This window comes from Urocitellus parryii, chromosome X (genome assembly GCF_045843805.1).
Source record: "Urocitellus parryii isolate mUroPar1 chromosome X, mUroPar1.hap1, whole genome shotgun sequence".
NCBI lineage: Eukaryota > Metazoa > Chordata > Mammalia > Rodentia > Sciuridae > Urocitellus > Urocitellus parryii.
Genome location: NC_135547.1, coordinates 126,302,186 through 126,323,550, shown reverse-complemented (window position 1 = coordinate 126,323,550; position 21,365 = coordinate 126,302,186). Strand labels below are relative to the sequence as shown.

At 39.6% G+C, this 21,365-nt stretch overlaps 1 protein-coding gene across 1 annotated transcript in view; it reads left to right on the top strand.

Annotated features, from left to right (window-relative positions):
* Wwc3 (WWC family member 3) overlaps nucleotides 1-21,365 on the top strand; it is a 110,599-nt gene that overhangs the window by 28,259 nt on the left and 60,975 nt on the right. The window contains exons 2-3 of the mRNA XM_026395169.2: nucleotides 11,102-11,211; nucleotides 15,505-15,708. Of these exons, the coding sequence (XP_026250954.2) occupies nucleotides 11,102-11,211; nucleotides 15,505-15,708 (314 nt within the window). The remainder of the gene's footprint in view (nucleotides 1-11,101; nucleotides 11,212-15,504; nucleotides 15,709-21,365) is intronic.

The window sequence follows — 21,365 nt, the reverse complement described above, 5'->3', positions numbered from 1 at the left end:
GTAGCTGCACAATGAAGGCTCAGAGCTGATTTGGGGACATCCTTGTGAGGACCTTCCAGCCTGTGCTGGCTCCCCTCCCTTAGCTCTGTGCATCCAGGATGCCATTCCTAACGTGACAAGTCTGTATTTCCGATGGTGCTGGTAAACAGATCCTGAGCACCTGTTGTGCCCAGTCTCTTAAGAGGAAGCCACGTTTCTGTCATGCTACAGCCCATTCTCCCTTGGGTCTAGTCTCTCTAGCCTCAGATCTGCACGCCTGCTTATAAGTGTATTCTTTTGGGACCAGGACCATCTAAAAACAACTCTAGAGCTGCCATAGAAAACATACATTTGAGTGGCCAACTCTACTCAGCATTGGTCAAGTAAAGTCTGACTCATCCTGTGTCTGCAATGGAGCACCTTCAGGGCATACCCAGGAGCTCCATGGGGGTTGGGTCAGAGTTGGAGGAGCCAATCTTGCCCTGAAGGCACCAATACTAGGGGATATAAACAAATAACCACATTATGCTTTCAGTTTTAATAAAATGTTGCAGAAGAGATCAAGTGCTGAGGCTGATCAAAGAAAGGGCAACTTGCTTCCTTCTTCTATGGACAAGAGGAATATGAACCATACCTTGGAAGAAGCATTAGAATGTGACAGGAAGCGGGTAGGAGGGAAGCATGGCAAAGAGAATGAAACAACCCAACTTTGGGGATAATGGTTACCATGGGTTGCTGGGTAAGAAGATGGACAAGAAGGAGCCAGAGGGAAGCCAAGAGTTCCTGAGTGAGATTTTGTGGTCTCAGAAATCTGTTTCTTTTAAAATGCCATCAGGGGCTTATAGAAGTCAGCTTCTCTGGTCAGATATTTCTTAAATGGTCTCAGCTGGGTGGATTTCATTGTGAAGAGTCACAGAATCAAATGATTGTAGAATTTAGATGAGTCACTAAAACAGAGGTCTCCAAAATAGTAGCCATAGCCACTGAGCTCTTAAATCTTGGGGAGCCTGAAATTAGAAGGACACAACCTGTGAAATACAAACTAGATTTCAAAGACTTTGGTACAAAAATAGAATGTAGAACCTTCCAGTTAAATTTTTTATAATTACTACACTTTTCAGTGAAAGTATTTGTAATATGTTGTGATAATAAATTTTTGAAATTAGCTTTGCCTGTTTCTTTTTACTCTTTTAAGTATAGATATAAGAATTTTTTAATTAGATATGTGATGATTCTCATTGTGTTTCCATTGAGCAGGACTGACTTAGGGAATTCAGTTTACCAACTTGGGTTAATTTTATCTTTATTTTACCTTAATTTGTATTGCTAGAATTGCTTATATGTAAAGTTGAACATCTCAGAGAGTCCACTTGATAGGCTTGCTGGGAAAATTCTGTTTTCAGCCCTGTTGGGTGGTGCATCCAGATGAATGGTTGTGATTGATTTGGTACCCCTCTGGGTGTGGTTTCCTTTGCATGGCAGGCTGGCGTCTTGGCCTGAGGTTGGCTTACTTTTAAACTATGTTCTGCTTATATGGTATTATGCTTGTAATTCAGAATAATAATCATATTCTCCTCGTTTGTAGAGGAAAAATATAACATGGAAGGAAAATAGACATCCATGGAGTATGTAGTAGTTCCAGGAACTACTATGTCTCTGCCTTTCTGCCTCACCACCCCCATAGTAATAACGAAAAAACTGAGGTGCAATGAGACTGAGTCATTTGCCCAGGCTCATCCTCATTAGCAAGTGCTTAAAGTATAGTTGCCCCAGTTTTAAGTTTTTCTCCCTAGAAATTTTAGAAAGTTATTGCCATCTATGCCAGTGATTCAATAAACTATATTATGAGAGACCTTACATTTATTCAGTCACTAGTTGGTGACATTTCCCAGGTGTGCTGACTTCCATTGCATCAGTGCCTGAACATGTTTGAGAACCGGTTGGATCAGATGACTGGGGGAGCAGAGCCTGGGAAGATTGCTGGTCTTCTAAATGCCTCCTCTACTGGTCTGCCTTGGGAGAGTTTTTTCTTTGCTGGAGGATAGAACATTTTGCCTCTTTGTCTCCTCTGGACACTCTTTCTGGTGGACAGGCCTATATTCAGGAAACCATATAACACATCAGAGGCTGGCTTGATCATTAGAGAATTAGAACAAAAAGATGGAGGTCTTCAACAATATTTCAGTCAGTTCTGATAAATTACCTTTTTTCTTTCTAAGGACAGATCAGTTTTAAAAAAGAGATATCCAAATGAGGACTAACCCCATAGTACCCTGGCCTTCCAAATCCTGCTTTTCTTATCATCTAGGTCTTGAGAGCTCAAATTCAAAATACCCTTTTCTTTCTTCATTTTCTCCCCTTTCAATTTTTTCTCAACTGTTAATTGGCTCTATTCTAGTTTTTGCATGGTATCAACTTCTGAATTTGGCTGGATTAATATATCAAACACTTTAATGAAGAACTGTATTTCTGGGGACTCTGGCTTTGAAGGGTTAATTAGAGAAACAATTGCCTTTCTTTCAAGGAACTCACAGACTAATTGGGGAGATGGCCATGTCAAAATAATACTAGCAAGTAAGAAGAACTATCCATAATAGAATTTAAGACTATGGAGTGGGGGGACGGACAAACCACCTAATCCTCTACCAAAAAATGTCTATACTTGGATAACAGTTTTTTTCTAAATCACTAAAGACATTCACATCATCAAATGAGATTAAATATTCAGATTTTTCATAGATTCTGATTACTTCCCTTCTTTGTCCAGATCTCTAAGTGTGTCAGCCAGCTAACTGCTTTAGCAAACAACTCCACAGTTTCATCTGCTTGGCAGATTAGAAGTTACTTGCCCATGTCAGATCATTATGGAGGATGGAGGGGCTTCTAAGACCCCCTGATATGCATAATCATTCAGGGACCCAGATTACTTCCATAATGTAGCTCATCCATCTTTGGAGCTTTGCTACCCTCTTTTGAATCCTCTGCTTTTGGCCAACAGGCAAGGGAAGAGAGAAGGCATGGAAATTCTGCCAGGAGCTTATGGAACAAGTCTGGAAGGGGTCCACATTATTTAAGCTTACATTCCATTGGCTAGAGTGCAGCCACATGGACCCACCTGGCTGCAAGGGAGGCTGGGAAGTATTTGACCTTTCTGTGGGCTCAAGAGGCATATAGAACTGATGCTGCTCTATTACTTTGAGTAATAAATGCTGAATTAGGAGGCAGCCTTTAAATGTTGGCTCAATTGATAGAGCAGCAACATTTTATTTGCTATTAAAAGATGCATTTGGCACACTTCTTTTTGGGTTTTGTATCCTGAATGATATTGATAATACTGACCTTCAAACTCAGGCAGGTTGACTATGAGTGTCCTTAGACTGACTAACCTGTTTCTCCATGGTGAAATGCTGTGCCCTGTGGAACATGTCAACTGTGACTTTGCAGGGGAGATTCAGGGAGACATGTGCACCCCTGTGAGTGGTTGTTTGTGGGAGGGACATGGTAATTTAGAAAAATCTCAGTTGTACCTAGTTGAAGGCAAAAGAATAGTGCTATGTTTTGTCATTGCTGAAGCAGAGAGATAAATCTGGAGATGTGCCTTTCATTTTGCAGACTGAAGACTTGGAGACTGGAGGTCTCCTGCAGATGCACTTTTATGCTACTTGAGCAAAGGGGTTTACCCGCATCCAATCCTCTGTGGTCATTTGTCTTAGGGTTTACTTCTAAATATCCTTTTCCTTAAGGTAAGGTTGATGAGCCATTTGCTCTTCAGATTAGTCTGGGAATTTATCCATGAACTGGGATAATTTTGTGTTGGAGACAGTGAAAAGAATGACAATTACACTTTTTAAAAATTCTCAAGAAGACTCAGTATTTTCACATAGAAATCACAAATATTATTTGGGAATGGTCAGTTCTAAGGCTCTATCTCTAATTGGAACCCTCATGTTACATTAATACATTGAATTTCAGTTGCAATGTTTAGACCAAGTTCTGGGGGGAATGATGATTCTTCACCCTAAATTCTAGAATTGGGACTTGATGACAAGTGCCACTTCAGTTTTTAAGCATATTCTAAATAAGTATCTGAGGTAAACATACTTTTGCATGATCATTCTGATATTTTTAAAAAACATTTATTCTTTAGTGTAAGTGGACACAATACCTTTATTTAGTTTTTATGTGATGCTGAGGATCAAACCCAGTGCCCCACGCATGCTTGGTGAGCACTTTTCCTCTGAGCCACAATCCCAGCCCCTAAATGATCATTCTGAATGGCTTTTCAGGACTAATGTGGCAGGTTTTGTGGTACATTCACCACTGTTTAAAGCATTGGCAGACAAATGCAGCATATTTTGAAAAGAACTTCTCAACTTCACTTTGGGGGTAACTGACATCCCTTCTTGTCTTTTGACCTTGGAATTAGTTCTGGAAATCTTTAAAAATGATTGTCAATAGAGCTTATGAATTTTATGAAGACAAATGTTTCTTTCATTACCTTTCATAGACAATAATATTCAACAGTGTACAGTTTATTGGTTTTTAGTATATCTACAAAGTTTTGTGACCATCTCCACTATGTAATTACAGAACACAAATATACTATTCCCAAAAGAAAACCCTGTACCTATTAGCAGTCACTCCCCATTCCCCTTTTCCCCAACCCCTGGCAACCTCTGATCTATTTTCTGTCCCTGTGGATTTGCCTATTCTGGATTTTGCCTTTTGATGGAACCATGTAATACATAGCCTTCTGTGTCTGGCTTCTCTCATGTTATCCCTCTCTACTCCCAGCACCACCCCCACCATAATGACTTCAAGATTCATCCTCATTGAATTATGTGTCAGTACTTTTGTCTTTCTTATGGCCAAATAATATTCCATTGTATGGATACACCATGTTTTATTTATCTATTCATTAGTTGGTGATTGATGTTTCTATTTTTTGACTATTGTGAATAGTGCTGCTATGAACATTTGTGTACAAGTTGTTGCGTGGACAGATGTTTTCATTTCTCTTGTGTACACATCTAGGAGATCATTGCTGGGTCAAATGGTAATAACTATATTTAACTGTTTAAGAAATTACTGAATTGTTTTCTAAAATTAATGACTGTCATGGGTATTTATACTTATGAAAATGTGGAAATAATGTAGATGTCAATAGTAAGAGAGTGCTTAGGTAAATTACATTAACCCCTGGAGTGAATGAATGATTTGTATGAATGTAATTTATTTATTTAGCAAACATTATTGAACACCTATTTCATGTTATACTGGACCAGGTCAAAGGAAGTGTAGAGGGAGTAATTGTTTTTGAGGAACTTGAGGAGCTTGAGCTGTTCACCCATTCCAGGTGATATTCATAAATAAATTATGACAAAGGAGACAGAATTCTTTGCTGTAGTTTAGGCTGGCTGGCTCCAGTAATTTTAGAGAGACTTAAGGTAAGAATTAATAAGTAAGCATGTTCCAAAATTAAGTGGAAGAAGGTAGAATAGAAAATCACATTTACTATATGATCACAACTATGTAAAAAAACCACAAAGAATGCATTTGGTAAAGGAGGAGAAAAAAATACCAAATTAGGAGTAATGGTTGCATTTTGGTGGTAGGTTGAAGGACATTCTTTCTTTTTTATGTGCATTTCCAAAACTTCATGTAATTCAACCCCCACTCCAAGTCTGTGCATGATGATTGTGGGATAGAGTTGGTAGAAAGAGTCTAGCATCAAATTTTTGGGGAGATAAGAACTCAAGAACCTGGGGTAGCATTCCTGTGAGTGAAGACAGACCTGGGAGAAATACCATTGTGAAGGCTTTAAGCCTGAATGCCTTCCTCCTTCCTTCCTCAGGCACCTGTCTCCTAGTTCATATCCTTTACCCATCTGTGGCCCTGCCTGGGCACCAGCAATACTTCACTGTGTACTTAACAAGGAAGTTTTTAAATTATTTTGAAAAGAAAAAAAGTGTCTTCCAAGTTAAAAGCCTAAAGCATGCTTTTTTAAGAAGACAAGTTGATTTTGCTCATTTATTTGCTTAAATTATCTTGCCTAATCTTTTTGTTCCCTTTCAGAAATCAGAGATCAGAAATGAGAGACAGCCCACATCATCTAATCTATTCCAGAATGTTCTACTTTGGGTCCCTGACAGCCCCCACCCCCTGCAAATCCACTTATCCCTGTTTTTAAAAAGTGAGGCTTAGATACTGATAGGCCTAATCTGGGGGAGGTGAATGGGAGTGATGGAAAGCATAGAACTCACATGATTTTACCTCTATGCAAAGGGGAGGAGGAAGTATCAATGTGGGAAATCCCATCACAGTTGGATGAAATGGAGCAGAGAAACAACATAGAGCAAAGTGCTTTTTCTTTTTAGTTTTTCCTTGATTTTTAAATGTGCTTAGCATTTGAACTGGCAAATGCAAATAATAATAAAAATCAATTACATTTATAAAAATACAAGATGTTTTCCCTAGTGACAATTTAATTGCAGAATTAGAAGTTGCACAGCTTTGGTTAATGCAAACACAGCTTTGGGCATTAAAATTAAGAATATATGGGGAGAAGGATAGGAGATCAGACTAAAGATATAGGTTTGATCCTGTTTGTAAAGTATCAAGAATTAATCTTAAGCAGAAACTATGAAATCAAATTTTGGATTGGTTGAATTTGAAATACTAACAAATAAATAAATACCAGTTTTACCAGTGTGAAAAAAGTAGGCATAAATAAATTCATGGTGGTCTTTGTGAGTATGAATTATTGGGTGGTGCTGTAATAGAGAAGGGTCTGGGAGAGGCTGAGGTGTCTGGGTTGTTTTTTTCCCCCATCTTTTACTAAATGGCCTTTGGTAGTTTGAGTTCCCCTGTTTTATTGTTTGTGGTTTTCCTGTCTCTTTCCACATATTAATATGCCACTGTTTTCTCTGTGTGACTGCTTGTAATAATGTGTATCTTTCTGCTTCTAATTTTTCTCTTTTGCTTTATTGTAAGAGAAATAAGTTACAATATTACCATTCCCCTGCTTCTATATACTATGTAACTAATATGGGAAAGCTGAAAGACTTATACTTGCACTGGGGGAAGTTGGAGAGCTGAGAAAGATTTAAAATATCTCCAGTTCTGTCTTTGACATGTTTCTAACTTTTTGTTAAGTTCCATTAAACTTTTATTTTTTTCTTTTTGGATTCAGCTTAATCTGGATGTTATCTAAGGTTTTAGCCTTTTCACATACCAAGCAACTTCCACTTTTTTCTTAATTGCATAAAGTTCATAAACCTCTCTGCTAATGTTAGCAGTATCATTTTCCATTCATTTTGATAAAATAATACAAACAAAATGCATTCAACCATATGTAACCCAAGCTGTTATAATTTTTTTGTAGTTCCTCTCCTTGTGGTCCATGCTGTCTCTGCCCCGAGAAAGTTCTGTTTCTATGAAATGACAGTTTGAAAACCATGCAATAAAATTGTCAGAAGTGCCCACATGGTGCTGAACAGACCTAAAGATGCCTGAGCTCGCCAAACTTTTTTTTTCCAAACAAAGGTCTGGATATTGGGTCCATTGGGAAATGCCTAGAAGCATGAATCTGGCATTGAGGGTCAATTTAGGGGGTCAGTGTAGTTCAAACAAAAGGGTAAATTGTCTGAAATTGGAGGCATGTGTGTATTTAGGGCCACTGTGGCTGTGGCTTCTCAACAAGGAGTAAAGCAAACGTGCTTTAGGCTGTTTGTTTCAAAAGCCTCCTTCCCTTGTGAGATCACTGCTGGGTTCTGGTTGAGTGAGGAGGCTAACATTCATTTAAGTGGAGGGTGTGCACAAATTTAATAAACATGATTAGGAGTGGTGTTTTGTGCCTGATGGGCACAGTAACATGAAAACAGAAGTGGCTCCCACACAGAGGAGACAGTAGGAGTTTGGGAGTCAGACAAAACCTTATTGATAATTTGTAGAGAATTGAGCTGGACTTTGCAGGGCAAATGGGAATTGGGAATGACAGGGGTATTGGAAGCCTATCCACAGGCCCAGGAAAGGCTGAGGACAAGATGCTCAGACTAGAATGAATGTTATGTTTTGCGGGGGGGGGGCAGATGAACAGACCTATCTACAGATTGTGTGGGTATATGGAGTGGGGGGAGTGATAGGGAGAAAAAGTAGAATGAGCTAGAAACTTTGTATGGGCTTGGGGAAGACTTTAGTACCAGCCCAGGGAATTTGGCAGACTGAATGCTATGCACCTTTGCACAGAGCACCTTGGCTTGAGGAAGAGTCTTTGGGCATTAGTCTCTCCATTAAAGTGAATGGATGATAATTGGCAAGAAAAAGGATCTTGACATTTTCTAGGATGAAGCTTTCTACCTTGCTTGGAGCACTGGTTATCCCCCAGCCAAGCCTGATATCTCTTGTAGGTGGTTCCTAGCCTTATGCTGACAATGCAAGACCATGCTTTTTAACCAACAATAGCCAGAAACACCCCTTGCTGAAAAGCTAACACCAAAAGAACGCCAGTGTTCCAAACCCCAGGCAGTGCCCTTCTAATATTCAACTCTCCTCATTGTAGAGATGTGATAGATAGATTCTGAAACTGAATAACTTATCAGAGGAGATTTACTCATTGCTGATGTAATGTTACCCACTGACACCTTTCTTGAGAGAAAAACATCACTTTTATATTAATATAGTTTAGAATATTCATGATAGTATATGTTGTGCAAGAGAAAACCACAAAGTCCCTGTCTCATAAACATTTTGGGTAATTAGGGAAGTAAATGTAAACATTTTTTCCATATGCTTTTATTGGTGTGTTATAATTGTTCATAATGGTGGGATCTGTTTATATAGTCATACATAACATATACAAATCAAAGCATTTTTGATGCTGTTATTGAACATTGTACCAGGATTTGTTTATCTTCAATGAAGCCACAACTATCTGGACATCTTGAGAATGTGACATTCTGGTAGATAAGTCAGAAGAGTGGTGTAGATTTATTTTAATATTCTTGAATAGGACTAAATGTGCTCTGTGCATTTCAATGCCTGCTGCTAGATGACAGCCTGCATCCTCACCATTGATGTCTTTTCCATGTCTGATGGACTGTGAGGGGCTTAGGCACTAGTTCTCTATTGCTGCATGATAAGTCACCTGAAATTTTTGGTTATATTGTCTCACATGATTTCTGTGGTGTGGGATTTGGAAGGGTTTGTATGGATAGTTCTCACTTGGGGTCTCATGGGTTGTGGTAAAGATGGTGGCTAGGGCTTCTACATAAAGCCAATATGAAATTCACCAAAATGGCAGAAGTATCACTTGAATTGTAAAGTAAATGAATTAGGCTCAGAAGTGCCATAAGGATGGGGTTCCCACTTATATTTGTTGATTAAATGACATTGTATACAAATATGCTTAGTATATGCTTGCTTTTGGTCATTTTTCTCTAGGCTTTTTTGTTTTTTGTACTGAGGATTGAATTTAGGGGCACTTGGCCACTAAGCTACATCCCCAGCATTGTTTTGTATTTTATTTAGAGATAGGGTCTCACTGAGTTGCTTAGTGCCTCATTATTGCTGTGACTGGCTTTTGAACTCATGATCCTCCTGCCTCAGCTTCCTGAGCTGCTGGGATTACAAGGCGTGTGCCACCATGCCCAGCTTCTAAGCCTATTCTTGAATATTATTATGCTGGAATGGCAGTAATATGCTCAGGACTCAATTTGAGTTAAGGTAGGATTATTTTTGCTGTGTTTTGGTCCAATTTAGGACTTTATTCATGTACAACACTCTGCTGCTACTTGCTTGGCTTGGAACCACATCACCATCTCACCATCCCAATCGGTAAGGGAATCCTGCTACAGGTGTCAGTGTCAAGGGATAAGACAGAGTATGCAGTAGTTTATCTTGTGATGTGGTTTTTTTAGTGTATCATATATGGGAGGATGTGTATAGTCAATTTTCCCTTCTGGATACTTCTGTTTTTATATTAATGTTAACTTCTTAAAATCATATATTTAAAACTAAGATTAAATGAAGATCAAAATCAGAGTTGTTCTGATAATATTTATCAATTTCTCAGTGCTACTGGGAGAAATAGCCTTGTGGTCCAACCAGTTTGGGAAAATCATATATTCAAAATTCAGTTTGTGAGGCCTGGCTGTGGGTGTGATGTCTCACTTTCCCGGGGCCAGGGACTTGAACAGAAGAAGTGGGAGGGTTGAGCTTGTGAAATTTAGGTTATCGGATTCCCATGCATACCAGTCAGTGTGCATTTATAGAGACAACCAAAGAGATAGCTGCCCAGACTCAGACAATTATAGGTGTGTCCCGTTTTATACAACAGCTGCTGCCCTAAAACCATCTTGTCAATCAACATGATCAAGGCAGTGGGGGAGGGGGAAGCTCTGCCCAAAGAAATCCATGAAAAACAATTTACTTTCTCTCTTGTCAAGCCCAGGTTTCCTTAATCAGATTTCCCTCAAGAAGAGAAGTTTGTAGACAATGTGCTTTTGCTGTTTTTTCTCTAGAAAAACGAAAAATGATCCTTTGAAATTTCTGATTCTTATAGTGCAGGAAGTGCTCAGAAGGCATCTCATTGTACTGTTACCTTGCTTGACTTTCTGCGTTTGCTTGATGGTTGATGTTGGTTCATTAACTTATGACCATGGTTAGTGAAAATGCTTCAAGTGCATTGTGCATAGGTTTAAGTTGGTGTTCATGTGTGCTGGATGGAAACTGAAAGTTGTAAGAGAGAGCATTTCTCACGGAGTGAGAGCAGAGCATGGGTGCTCTCCAATTCTGGAAGAGTCACATTCCATTGTCATGGCCTCATTAATAGACTGTGTGGAAGAAGATGCTTGTTTTACCTGTTTTGTTGGTAACTGTCAATATCTGTTTTTGCTGGTATTTAAAGTGCACTTTGAGATAGTAATGCTTTTAATTATAAGTGTTACTAACATTGTTATTTACGCAAAGCTGGTGAATTTATTTTCCAACCAAATAGTCGTGGCAAAAGGAGTCAATTAGATAAGATAATGTATAATTTTATTCTAAAACTAATTCTAGAATCAACAGAGCTATACAAAACTAACCTGACTTTCAAATTTGTTTTCATAATTTTATTTTGCAGGATAACAAAGCCATTGACCTTTGCCGATTGTGTTGGGGACGAACTTCCTTTAGGATGGGAAACTGTATATGATAAACAAATTGGAATTTATTATATGGACCACATAAATAGTAAGTAGAGTGCCACATTTGCCATCATTACACGTAAATGATTGTTCAGGTTGAATCTCAAAAAATGCTAAAATGTTGTTTTGTAAAGAAAAACAATAGTTACCATCTGATGCAATGTGGAATGGATTTTATAAGTATAATGTGAAGTTTTCATTAACTGAATGCTCAGTACATGAAGCAGTTAGCTATGTGTTATTTATGTCTTGCTGAGGACTGAATATAATAAGTTTAATGCAGGGTTTTAATATTTAGTATAAGTAATAAATTTCCCAGGCAATCTGGAATCAGAAATACCTCTCATAATGGAAAGGTTTATTGCAAAGTAGAATTTAACAAGTTCCTGGAACAGCAAGTGCCCAAGTGGTTGCTTTAACACACCAAACCTTTTGATCTTCATGTGTGAAAGGAGAAAATGGTGTAAAGGTGACAGGTCTTTGATCTTTCCAGTGTCTTTTGTAGAACTATTTGGAGCAGTGGTTCTCAGCCTGGGGTGATCTTTGTCCCCTGGGGACATTTGGCAGTACCTAGAGGCATTCACAATAGTTGTGCCTAACAGAGGTGCTGCTGGCATTTAGTGGGTGGAGACCAGGAGTGCTGCTAAACATCCTACAGTGCACAGGATGGTCTCCCAACAGAGGGAATAGTGCCAAACAAGGGAAACCTTGATACAGAGGCTCCATGTCATTCTACATCCATTCTCCACCCTCACTCTTGGCTTTCTGCTTCTTCATTAGCCTTTCTAGAACTGAGTCCCAACTAGGGTTCCATTTCTCAGTCCCATTTTCATTCTAGCTCCCTTCAGTGTTTCTATCATTGTCATATTACTACTGGGGACATGAAGGGGACATGAAGCATGGCTTTCCCTTGCCTTGCTTTTTCTTTCAGTTTATTAAGTGTGGGTCTGAAGATGCATGATGGATTTTGATATTCTTTCCCTCTCCAGTCCTGTGGTACCTCATGTTCCCTTAGTATGATTAACCTGGGCTGGTTTCTTTGGGGTTGATTCCTGAGTTTTGAATTGCCCATGATGTTTCAAGGTTGTGAGCCTTCTTGTCTCAGATATTGAATGACATTGTCAGGCAGTGGGCTTTCCAATTCCTGGCACTAAGCTTTGTACAATTGTAGCCATTATTCAAAAACTGGCCAGTGATGATTGGAAACAGAAAATAAATATTGTCCTGGCCCCACTGGCCTCCCATGCAGGTATCCAAGTGGCAGGAGAGTTTCTAGGTGGATCTGCCACCCACTGGATAGAGTAAGGTACCTGGAAGAAGAGAAGTTGAGAGGCCCCAGCTGAAGACTATTCTTCCAGTGGCACTATTGGCTTGCCACCTCATGGCTATGTGTTTGGGTGAATATGGCTATCTTGGGTGGCCCTCTCAGCTGATAGAGTAAGAGGCAGTTCCTGACAGCCAAAACCCTCTCATTCTGTGAAACTACTATGCTATGGGACTGGGCAGTATGGCTGTATCACCAGGCTTTCTCCTTCCTGGGCCTAAGTAAGTACAGATGCTCACCAAATGGTATAGACATTTGCCTTATACAACATTTCCAGAAAGTCTGCCTGCTGCTCTTGTGGCCTAGGACCTGTTCTGGCCCGTCTTTCTTGTAAACTCAGCACTTATCCACCAGCGCCCCTTGTTTACCATGACATTCCTTGCCCGCTCACTCACTGAATCACAGCAAGCGTTTATAGAACACCTTTGAACTGCCCACTCTCTTTAGGCCCTGGGCACCTAAGAAAGTAAGACCCATTCTTCACCCTCAAAGATTGACACTCTAAAAGTGGCCATGAACCCAAAAAGAAAATAGCCACCAAGGACTTTCTTCCAGCCACCAGGAACATAAAGGATGACCTAGCATGTGGGGGGTAGTGAGTGAGCATGAAAGCAGCTCTGGGGTCACATCACCTCCTTCATCTGAGACCTTCAAGGAACCCAACTCTTGATGACACAGGTTTAAAACTCTTTAAAGCAAAGATCTAAGGAATCAAATATTAACATTGAACTATGCAGGTGGGTGAGGGACCAGAGAGGCTATGGGTTGATACCCTCAAGATTCCTGAGACCCTCCAGAGCACTGGAACACTGCAAACAATGCCATTGGCTGGCTTCAGGGTGTCATGCAGCTGAATAAACATCAGGAACATCCGGGCAATTACGAAAGTACTGATTCTGCCCCACCCCAGTCCCATTGAATCTGAACTCTGGGGCCAAAGCCAGACTCTGATTTTTGTTTTTTTGTTTTTTCGCTTTGTTTTATCTTTACCCATATAAGCTTTCAAGGCCTAGAGAGGCTTTCTAAGAGCCTGGGGTGGCAGTGTAAAGGGCTGATTAGGGGTATAGGCAGGAAGGTGGATGGGGATAATGTTTTCAAGAGAACCTGCTTTGGAACATTTAGCAAGCACACTTGTGTGGATGGCAAAACAAGAATACATAAAATTTACCTTACTAACCACTTTGAGGTGAAATTCACAGGTCACAAAATGAACGTTTTAAAGCGAACAGTTCAATAACATTTAGTGCATTCATAATATTATGCAACTGTCATCTCTGCTAGTTCCAAAACACTTTCATTAGCCCAACGGGAAAGCTATCCTCATTAATCAGTCATTCTGTATTGCCCTCTCCCCTAGTCTCTGCTAGCTGTTTCTGCTTTCTGTCCTTGTGAATTTGTACATTCTAGACATTTCATATCTATGGAATCATCTGTATGGCTTTTTGTGTCTGGCTTCTCTCACTTAGCATGAGTCTTTCAAGATTTCTCTATTTTGTAGCACATGTCAGTACTTCATTCCTTTTTATGACCTAAATCTTTCCACTCTCTTAAACTGAGAGAAGATCCTGGGGATATAAAGCCTAAGGCAGAACCTTTGCTGTCCAGGGTTCATAATTTACCTGTGAAGCAGAAAATATAGAAATAAGTATGTGCCAACTGGTACAGGTGGTTAGAATGGCATTGTCAATTGTGCAGAGGAGAGACACAGACCAGGAGAGCCAGAGAAGGCTTCAAAAAGAAGGCCTTTGCAATGAGTGTTGGAAAGTGGTAGGCTGCCCTGGTGAGCAGAGAGGACAGAAGCAGCATAAACACAGGCACCAATGAGCTAGTCAGGCACATCTGGTGATTTTGGAAAAGTTGTCTGTACAGAGGTTGTTTGTGAGGAAAAGGAGAAGCTAGGAAAGAGATGAAGCTAGAAAACGAGTTTTGGGACTCATGCTGTGGATACTGGATTTTGTGCTTTAGAAGAGGTACATATGAAAGAGGGTTGCAGCAGTTAGGAAGGTAATGTGGGTAAGTGCACTGAGGATGGGCTTTGTTGGCATGAGACAAGAAGCTGAGTGACTATGGGGGAAGATTGTGAGGCCCTGATTGAAGTAAGGGGAGACAGAGAAAAGGGCATATAGTCAGTCATTATTGTATTCATCAGTAGGAATCACCACTTCTTGATAATCCTTAGAGTATTCTGGGGGGTGGGGGGAGAAGAGCACAAGTTCTTTGAGGATGATACTCAGCTTGGATTCCCAGGTTGGCTAAGTAGATAGATCTAGATACTGCTCATCGAGAGAGGGAAGCAGTGCATGGTGTGAGTTGTTTAGTTTGGTTTTGCTTCTGGTAGTGAAAGGGCAGTGTGTGAGAACAAGTTGTGCTTCAGATGACTGGCTCAGAATTACTATGGGTCTGACAAGAAGTAGATGCATTTAGGAGGCAGCTGGGAATAAAAAAAATTGGAGCTCAAGATAGGAGTTGGAGCCAGAGGTAGATGTGGGCCCTTTCAAGAGCCTGCAGAGTGGGAAATGTGGGGAATTGTGCGTGGGAGGGGAATGAGAAAAGGAAAAGAGTAGCAAGTCAAGCAGGGGACAGTAGTGTTTTTACACATCCCATGTGAAGACTGTTCTTCTCACTGACTTTTTCACATCTCATGGTGAAGAAGTCAGTGAGAAGAACATTGTGATTACCCATTATACAAATATCCATTAACAGTTTTGAACTCATTTGGGTGCATCTCCTTGGGCACTTATTTAAAGTATGGTCTTTATTGATGAAAGGATCGTCTTGTCTTTCCTCCTCCACTGAACTATTTCATATCTGTAGATTTTTCTTTTTGTCTGAACTTTGGAAATATAAGTGGAAGGTGTTCCAAACTTCAGAAAGTTTCATGATGTGAAACCTTTCACAATGTTCATCCTGATAATTAGTTAATTTTCATATTGACTAGTAGCATAATGCATGACTGTTGGTCAACCTACAGATGTTACCCTCAAGACACTCATTTCCTTATCATCTTCCTTTTAGAGCTTACCCAGATTGAGGATCCAAGAGAGCAGTGGAGGCGAGAGCAGGAACGGATGTTGAAGGAGTATTTAATTGTAGCCCAGGAGGCTCTCAATGCCAAGAAAGAAATATACCAGATCAAGCAACAGCGGTTTGAGCTGGCCCAGGAGGAATACCAGCAGCTGCACAAACTGTGTGAGGACGACAGCCGCTCGTATGCTAGCTGTGAGTTGACTTGTTCCCTTCACTGAATGCATGTGACTTTAAAAGCCATCTCCCTGCTAAGTTATCTGCAAACAACCAACTTTACTCGGGCAAGATGGCTTTGTAAAGGCTACAATCTCATACTATTAGCTAATGGATATTTATCAAATACTCACTTTGTGCTCAGATGTTAAAATATGGTGGTGATTAAGAAAGGAAAGGTCCCTCTCCTCATGAAGCTACATTCAGGTGGGAAAAGTGAAAAATAAATGAGCTAACAAAATTTCAGGTCATGCTATGAGACAACCTCCTGTCTCATGATGGTCAGTTTTGAAGACACTTCACTCAGAGACCAGTGCACTTAATAGCTGTCTTACTATGTGCCTTGAGGGAATGGAGGAAACTCACGTATAATGATATGTTGCTTCCAAGTCATATTTCTCCTGGTCTTCAGATATTGGTTCAAATATTGCAACTTAATATTGCTTGTCTGGAGTGACCTCTTAGGGAATGATTCCCTTATTCCTGGGTGGGAAGATTTGGGAGTCTGCAGGCATGCTCAGCTCCTGTCTGTCTGTGGAGGCCTTTCCTGGGCTTTAGTCTTTATTGGGCAGTACACTGAAGGAGAAGGAACCCAGTCTAACCCAAAGAATCAGAGAAATCTGACCCCAAAGTAAATGGCTGTATCTACTGTTCATGCTTTTTTCCCCCTTTTTTGGTGGTGCTGGGGATTGAACTCAGGGCCTTGTGTACAAAAGGCAAGCACTCTACCAACTGAGCTATATCCCCAGCTGGACCCTACTGTTCTTCAGAGAAATGCTTCCTTAGTTTCAGAGGCTACCACAGATGAGTTCCCATTCATTAGTGCTTAGTGGGTGCTCAGGGATGGAAGGAACCAGGTCTGGTCTCAGAAACCAAATTCTTTTTTTTTTCTTTAACTGATGGTAACTGCTCAAGCTAATCCCTTCCCAACAGAATTGTCACACTCAATAGTCCACTGCAGGCATGCATGGCTACCATGTCTTGGGGGCCTTTGAGCTTGGAGAGAATATATGAAGTTAGTACCACTAAGTTTTATTTAATCAAAACCTAAGTCTAGTGACACACAGGAGTATCTATGTGTGACATTGTTGTCATGTTGTCAGGTGTTTGGCTCTGGTGACCAAGCTTTGAACATAAAAGATGTGATCATAGCTTTATTCTGTGTTGCAAGTCAGAATGGAATAAACGCCAAGGGGCCACATGTCTTGTGCTCTTTTTATTGCACTACTGTCAAAGGTGAAAGAAGCATAGAAACTGTGAACAGTGGCAAGGTTTTGCCTCTGTAATAGGAATGTAAGATGTCTTTCTTACCATGTGCCTTGAGGGAATGGAGGCAACTCAGGTATAATGATGTGTTGCTTCAAAGTCACCTTATCTCCTGGTCTTCAGATATTGGTTCATGAAAGTTTTTTATTGATTCTTTTTAGTTATATATGACAATAGAATCCATTTTTATATAGTTACACAAGCATTTTTTATAATATATCTCATTCTAATTAGGACCCCAGTACATGCAAGTTTTTTTTTTTTTTTTAAACTTTCCATGAAAAGGTGATAGGTCAGCTCAGTGCAGAATTTTATGGACTGGTTTCTTCTCTCCATAGTTTTCATGTAATGCCTTTCTCTGATTATCATATTGGGGTAATTAATGCTAGCTTCATAGAATAAGTTGAGAAGTTTTCTCTTCAATTTACTGTAAGAATTTTTATGGGATTAATATTAATGCTTTCTCAACTGTTTGATAGAATGTATCAGAAAAGCCACAAAGGCTTGGAGTTTTTTGTGGTAATGTTTTTAACTATAGAGTTCAATACCTTTGATAGATATAGGGTAGTTTTTAAAAATTTTTTCCTCTTGAATAAGTTTTGGTATTTGTATGTTCCAAAGGTTTTGTTCTTTTTATCTAATCTTAAACTCAGTAAACTTTTCTATGAAGAGTCAGTAGTGACTATTTTATGCTTTGTGGGCTACTGGATCTTAGCCTCCACTACTCAATACTTTTGTTATTGGGCAAAAGCACTCAGAGACAACATGTAAATGAATGTGTCTGGCTGTGTTCCAATTAAAGTATAAATACAGGTAATAAGCCAGATTTGGCCCATAGGGAGTTTGTCAAACTATGATGTGAGCTGTCAAGTCTGTATTGTTCATAGTCTCCCCTTGTTATCCTTTGACTCTCTGTAGGATACAAGGTGTGAATCCTCTTTCATGCCTGATATTAATAATGTCTGTCTTCTTTTCCTTTATTATAAGTGTAACTAAACTTTTGTCAATTTTATTTATCTTTACAATGAACTGGCTTTTGGTTTTCTTTCCCCCTCTGCCTCTTGTCTTTTTTCTATTGATTTTTATTATTTTTTATTTCCTTCTTTCTACTTAGTTTATCTTTAATTTGTTCTTCCCTTTCTGGCTTCCTAAAGTGGAAACTTAGATCACTGAATTTAGACCTTAGTCTTTCACATAGCCTTTAAAGGTGCAAATTCTTGAAGCTCTCTTTAATTCATCCCATACATTACTATATTTTAAATTTTTATTCCTTTCAAAATATGTTTTCATTTCTATGTGATTTAGATTTTGACCCATGGGTTCTTTAAAAGTAAGTTGTTGGGGGCTGGAGTTGTGGTTCAGTGTTAGAGCACCTGCCTCGTATGTGTGAGGCACTGGGTTTAAAAAATAAATACATAAAAATAAAAGTTCATCCACAACTAAAAATATATATGTATATGTATATTTTAAAAAGTAAGTTGTTGGGAATTTTAAAAGATAACATGTTGTTATTGATTTCTAATCTAATTCCATTGTGGTCAGAGACTAACCAAGCTAAAATTTCAATCTTTTGAAATCTATTGAGATGACTTTTATGGCCCACCATGTGGTATCTCTTGGTGATCTCAAGAACAGATGCCCTTGGACTTGATGCCTCAACATCACATCTAGCTGAAACATTGACTTATAACTGGTTCTGAGATCATGTAGTTCATACAGCTTTCAGAAAGCTACTTGGCAGAAGCAAGGTTAAACCAAACAAAATTGCCATTTTTTTGCTAAATAAATTGAATATTGGCTATTTCTTATGATTCAACCTAATAGTGTGTTTCTTTCCCATATCCCTTAGGCACTTTATCTGTTACGTTTTGGGTTTGGTTAGGTCCCCAAAGAGGCCCTCAAGTCAATCTTTCAAAAAGTGGAACAGAAGAAGTACATATCAGAAAAACTTGGTAGGAAGTTTCTTTCTCATGATTAAAAAGAAGAATTGAGTTAAGAGAAGGTGGTGTGTGTTATGTACTAGCTACAGTCAGTGCAGCCAGAATTTCAGCTTCAAGGAGTGTGGGCACTCTGGACTGTACACCTTTGAAGAGGTAGATATAGGGGAACCTTAGAGCAGCCACTCTGAAGGTGGAGATGGGGAAACTCAATGCAGTGTTGAGCCTGTGGAGTAAGGTTATTCAGTACTTAGAGTCCTATGGATCTGGGATATTCAGCAAGATTGGTTTTTGTATTTCCATCACCTTTTTATGCTCTTGATGTTTGGGCAAATAAGGAATTATACTTAATTGCATTCCTTCCTGTACCCCACAGAATTTTATTAGTGCTCAGTAAAAATACTCAAGACGCTATCTTTCTCAAGACACTGTCTTTGAAGTGGCGTCTGCTTCTTCAGTAGAGGAAACTGACAGTTCTGCAATGTTGAGAATTGAATATACCCATCAGTTTCCATTGGCTGACCTGTGAAGTCTTGGTGTAGACAGAGTCCCTTCTCCATGTGAATAGGTTGCCTTGGAGGCCAGAATTAGGCCTGTCTGTTTTCATGAAAGGGCTAGAGATGCCAGTGGAGCTTCCTGGGGCCTCTTAGCTCACCAGGGAAAAAGTCAACTATGAATGGAATCTAGGAGTTAATCCAAGTGGTTTATCAAATTGCTCTGTCCCTAGGGCTCCTACTAGGCTCTTTTAGTCTGTTGTTTAACCTGAACAACTGATTACAATGAGGAAAACCCTGATAGTCATGACTCAAATGAATTCTTTCTGGCCACAGGATAAAGTTCAGTACAGTGATCCTGTTGGTATGAATTGCTGATTTAACAGATGGCTTGCACAGCCATGTCAGAGGTAATGGGCCCACGTTGGTAGCTGCTGTGGCTGTACCACAGCACATCTGGCTCCAGTTGGCTACTTGGATCTTACAGCCTCTCCATCTCTTTCACTGCCAGTTGATCACCTGAAGCAGGGAGGTGACTCCTTGCTCTGGTACTGGGAACTATATATCACCTGGATTTACTTTGTTACTTCTTCATTGGTAATAACTTGAAGTAGAAGAAAACAATATTCAGTAAGGTAGTGTTTCATATGCTTTGTTATGTTTTCCACATTGTAGCCTCTGCTATCATCTTGGGAAACTGAATCAATTGACTAAATTACTTCTTCAAGGTTATATACCCAGTAAATGATAGAACTTGAATTTGAACCCAGATCTGTTTTTTTCATGGCTGTCAGTTTTCTGTACTATTTCCCAGACAAACAAGGCAGCTCAAAAGAGCTGATTGCGTTTTTAGAATGCTTAACTTCTCTTTCAAGTTATCTGAAAATAAAGGCTGGTTATAAATGGACAGGTTGTATGGCAATTATACAACAATAAAGGGGCAAGAGGAAAGCAGAGCACTTTCTACTTCTTGACTTTCTCATAGCCCATGTAGGATCACTCAGCTTTCTCTTCACTTTTTGACAGGTATTTATTAAGTACCCACTGTTGGTGTATACTAAATGCTAGGAACACACTTTATTCCTAATGGCTGATTACAGGGGAGAATGAGGCAATAATGATAAACAGCCATTTTTAATGTTGGAGCAGAAGGGTGTGGGGAGGAGTGGAGGAGAGGAAGTGCATCTCACTTATACCCTTCAAAGATTTTCTCCTGAGCTATTGAAATCACCAGAAAAAAAACTCCATTCATTGGAGAGGAAAGATTTTGTGTCAATGTTGAGCCATCTGGTATCTAAGAATATCCAAGCCTTGACCTTTTTTGCTCCTGACCAAAACAAATTCAGATGCTTTGCTGGATTAGTTGGAGCACAATCTCCAGGAACCAAGATCCCAACTCTATTTCTATGGGCCTCTGAGCTCACTGCCTGGTGCTCAGTCCTATTTTCTGCTTTGTAGAATACTGGGATGAGACTGGTTCACAATGGACTCATTCTCTCAGTGGCACACCTGATAATTTTTCTACAGCTTTATTTTGTAGATTTCTCTTCTCCATTTTTCTTTGCAACATGTTCACCTCGCTGCCTTCTTTTTAAATGAAGAATGCATTCATTATCTCAGAAGCCTTTTCTAGTGTTACTCCTTCATTCTTGAGAAACCTCTGGCATCTACCCAGATATGCCATTTATCTGGCATTCAGATAAATGATGTGATGATTTTCAGGATCTTCTGGAAGAAATTCTTATTTATATATTTTTTTGTGGTGCTGGGGATTGAATCCAGGGCCTTGTGCATGTGAGGCAAGCACTCTACCAATTGTGCTGTATCCCCAGCCCTGGAAAAAATTCTTGCACGAGTAGAATTATAATCTGAGCTACAGGTTTGCAGACTATGTTAGTTCTGCTGGCTGAATCCTGTCCAATGCAGGTGTTGCAAATAA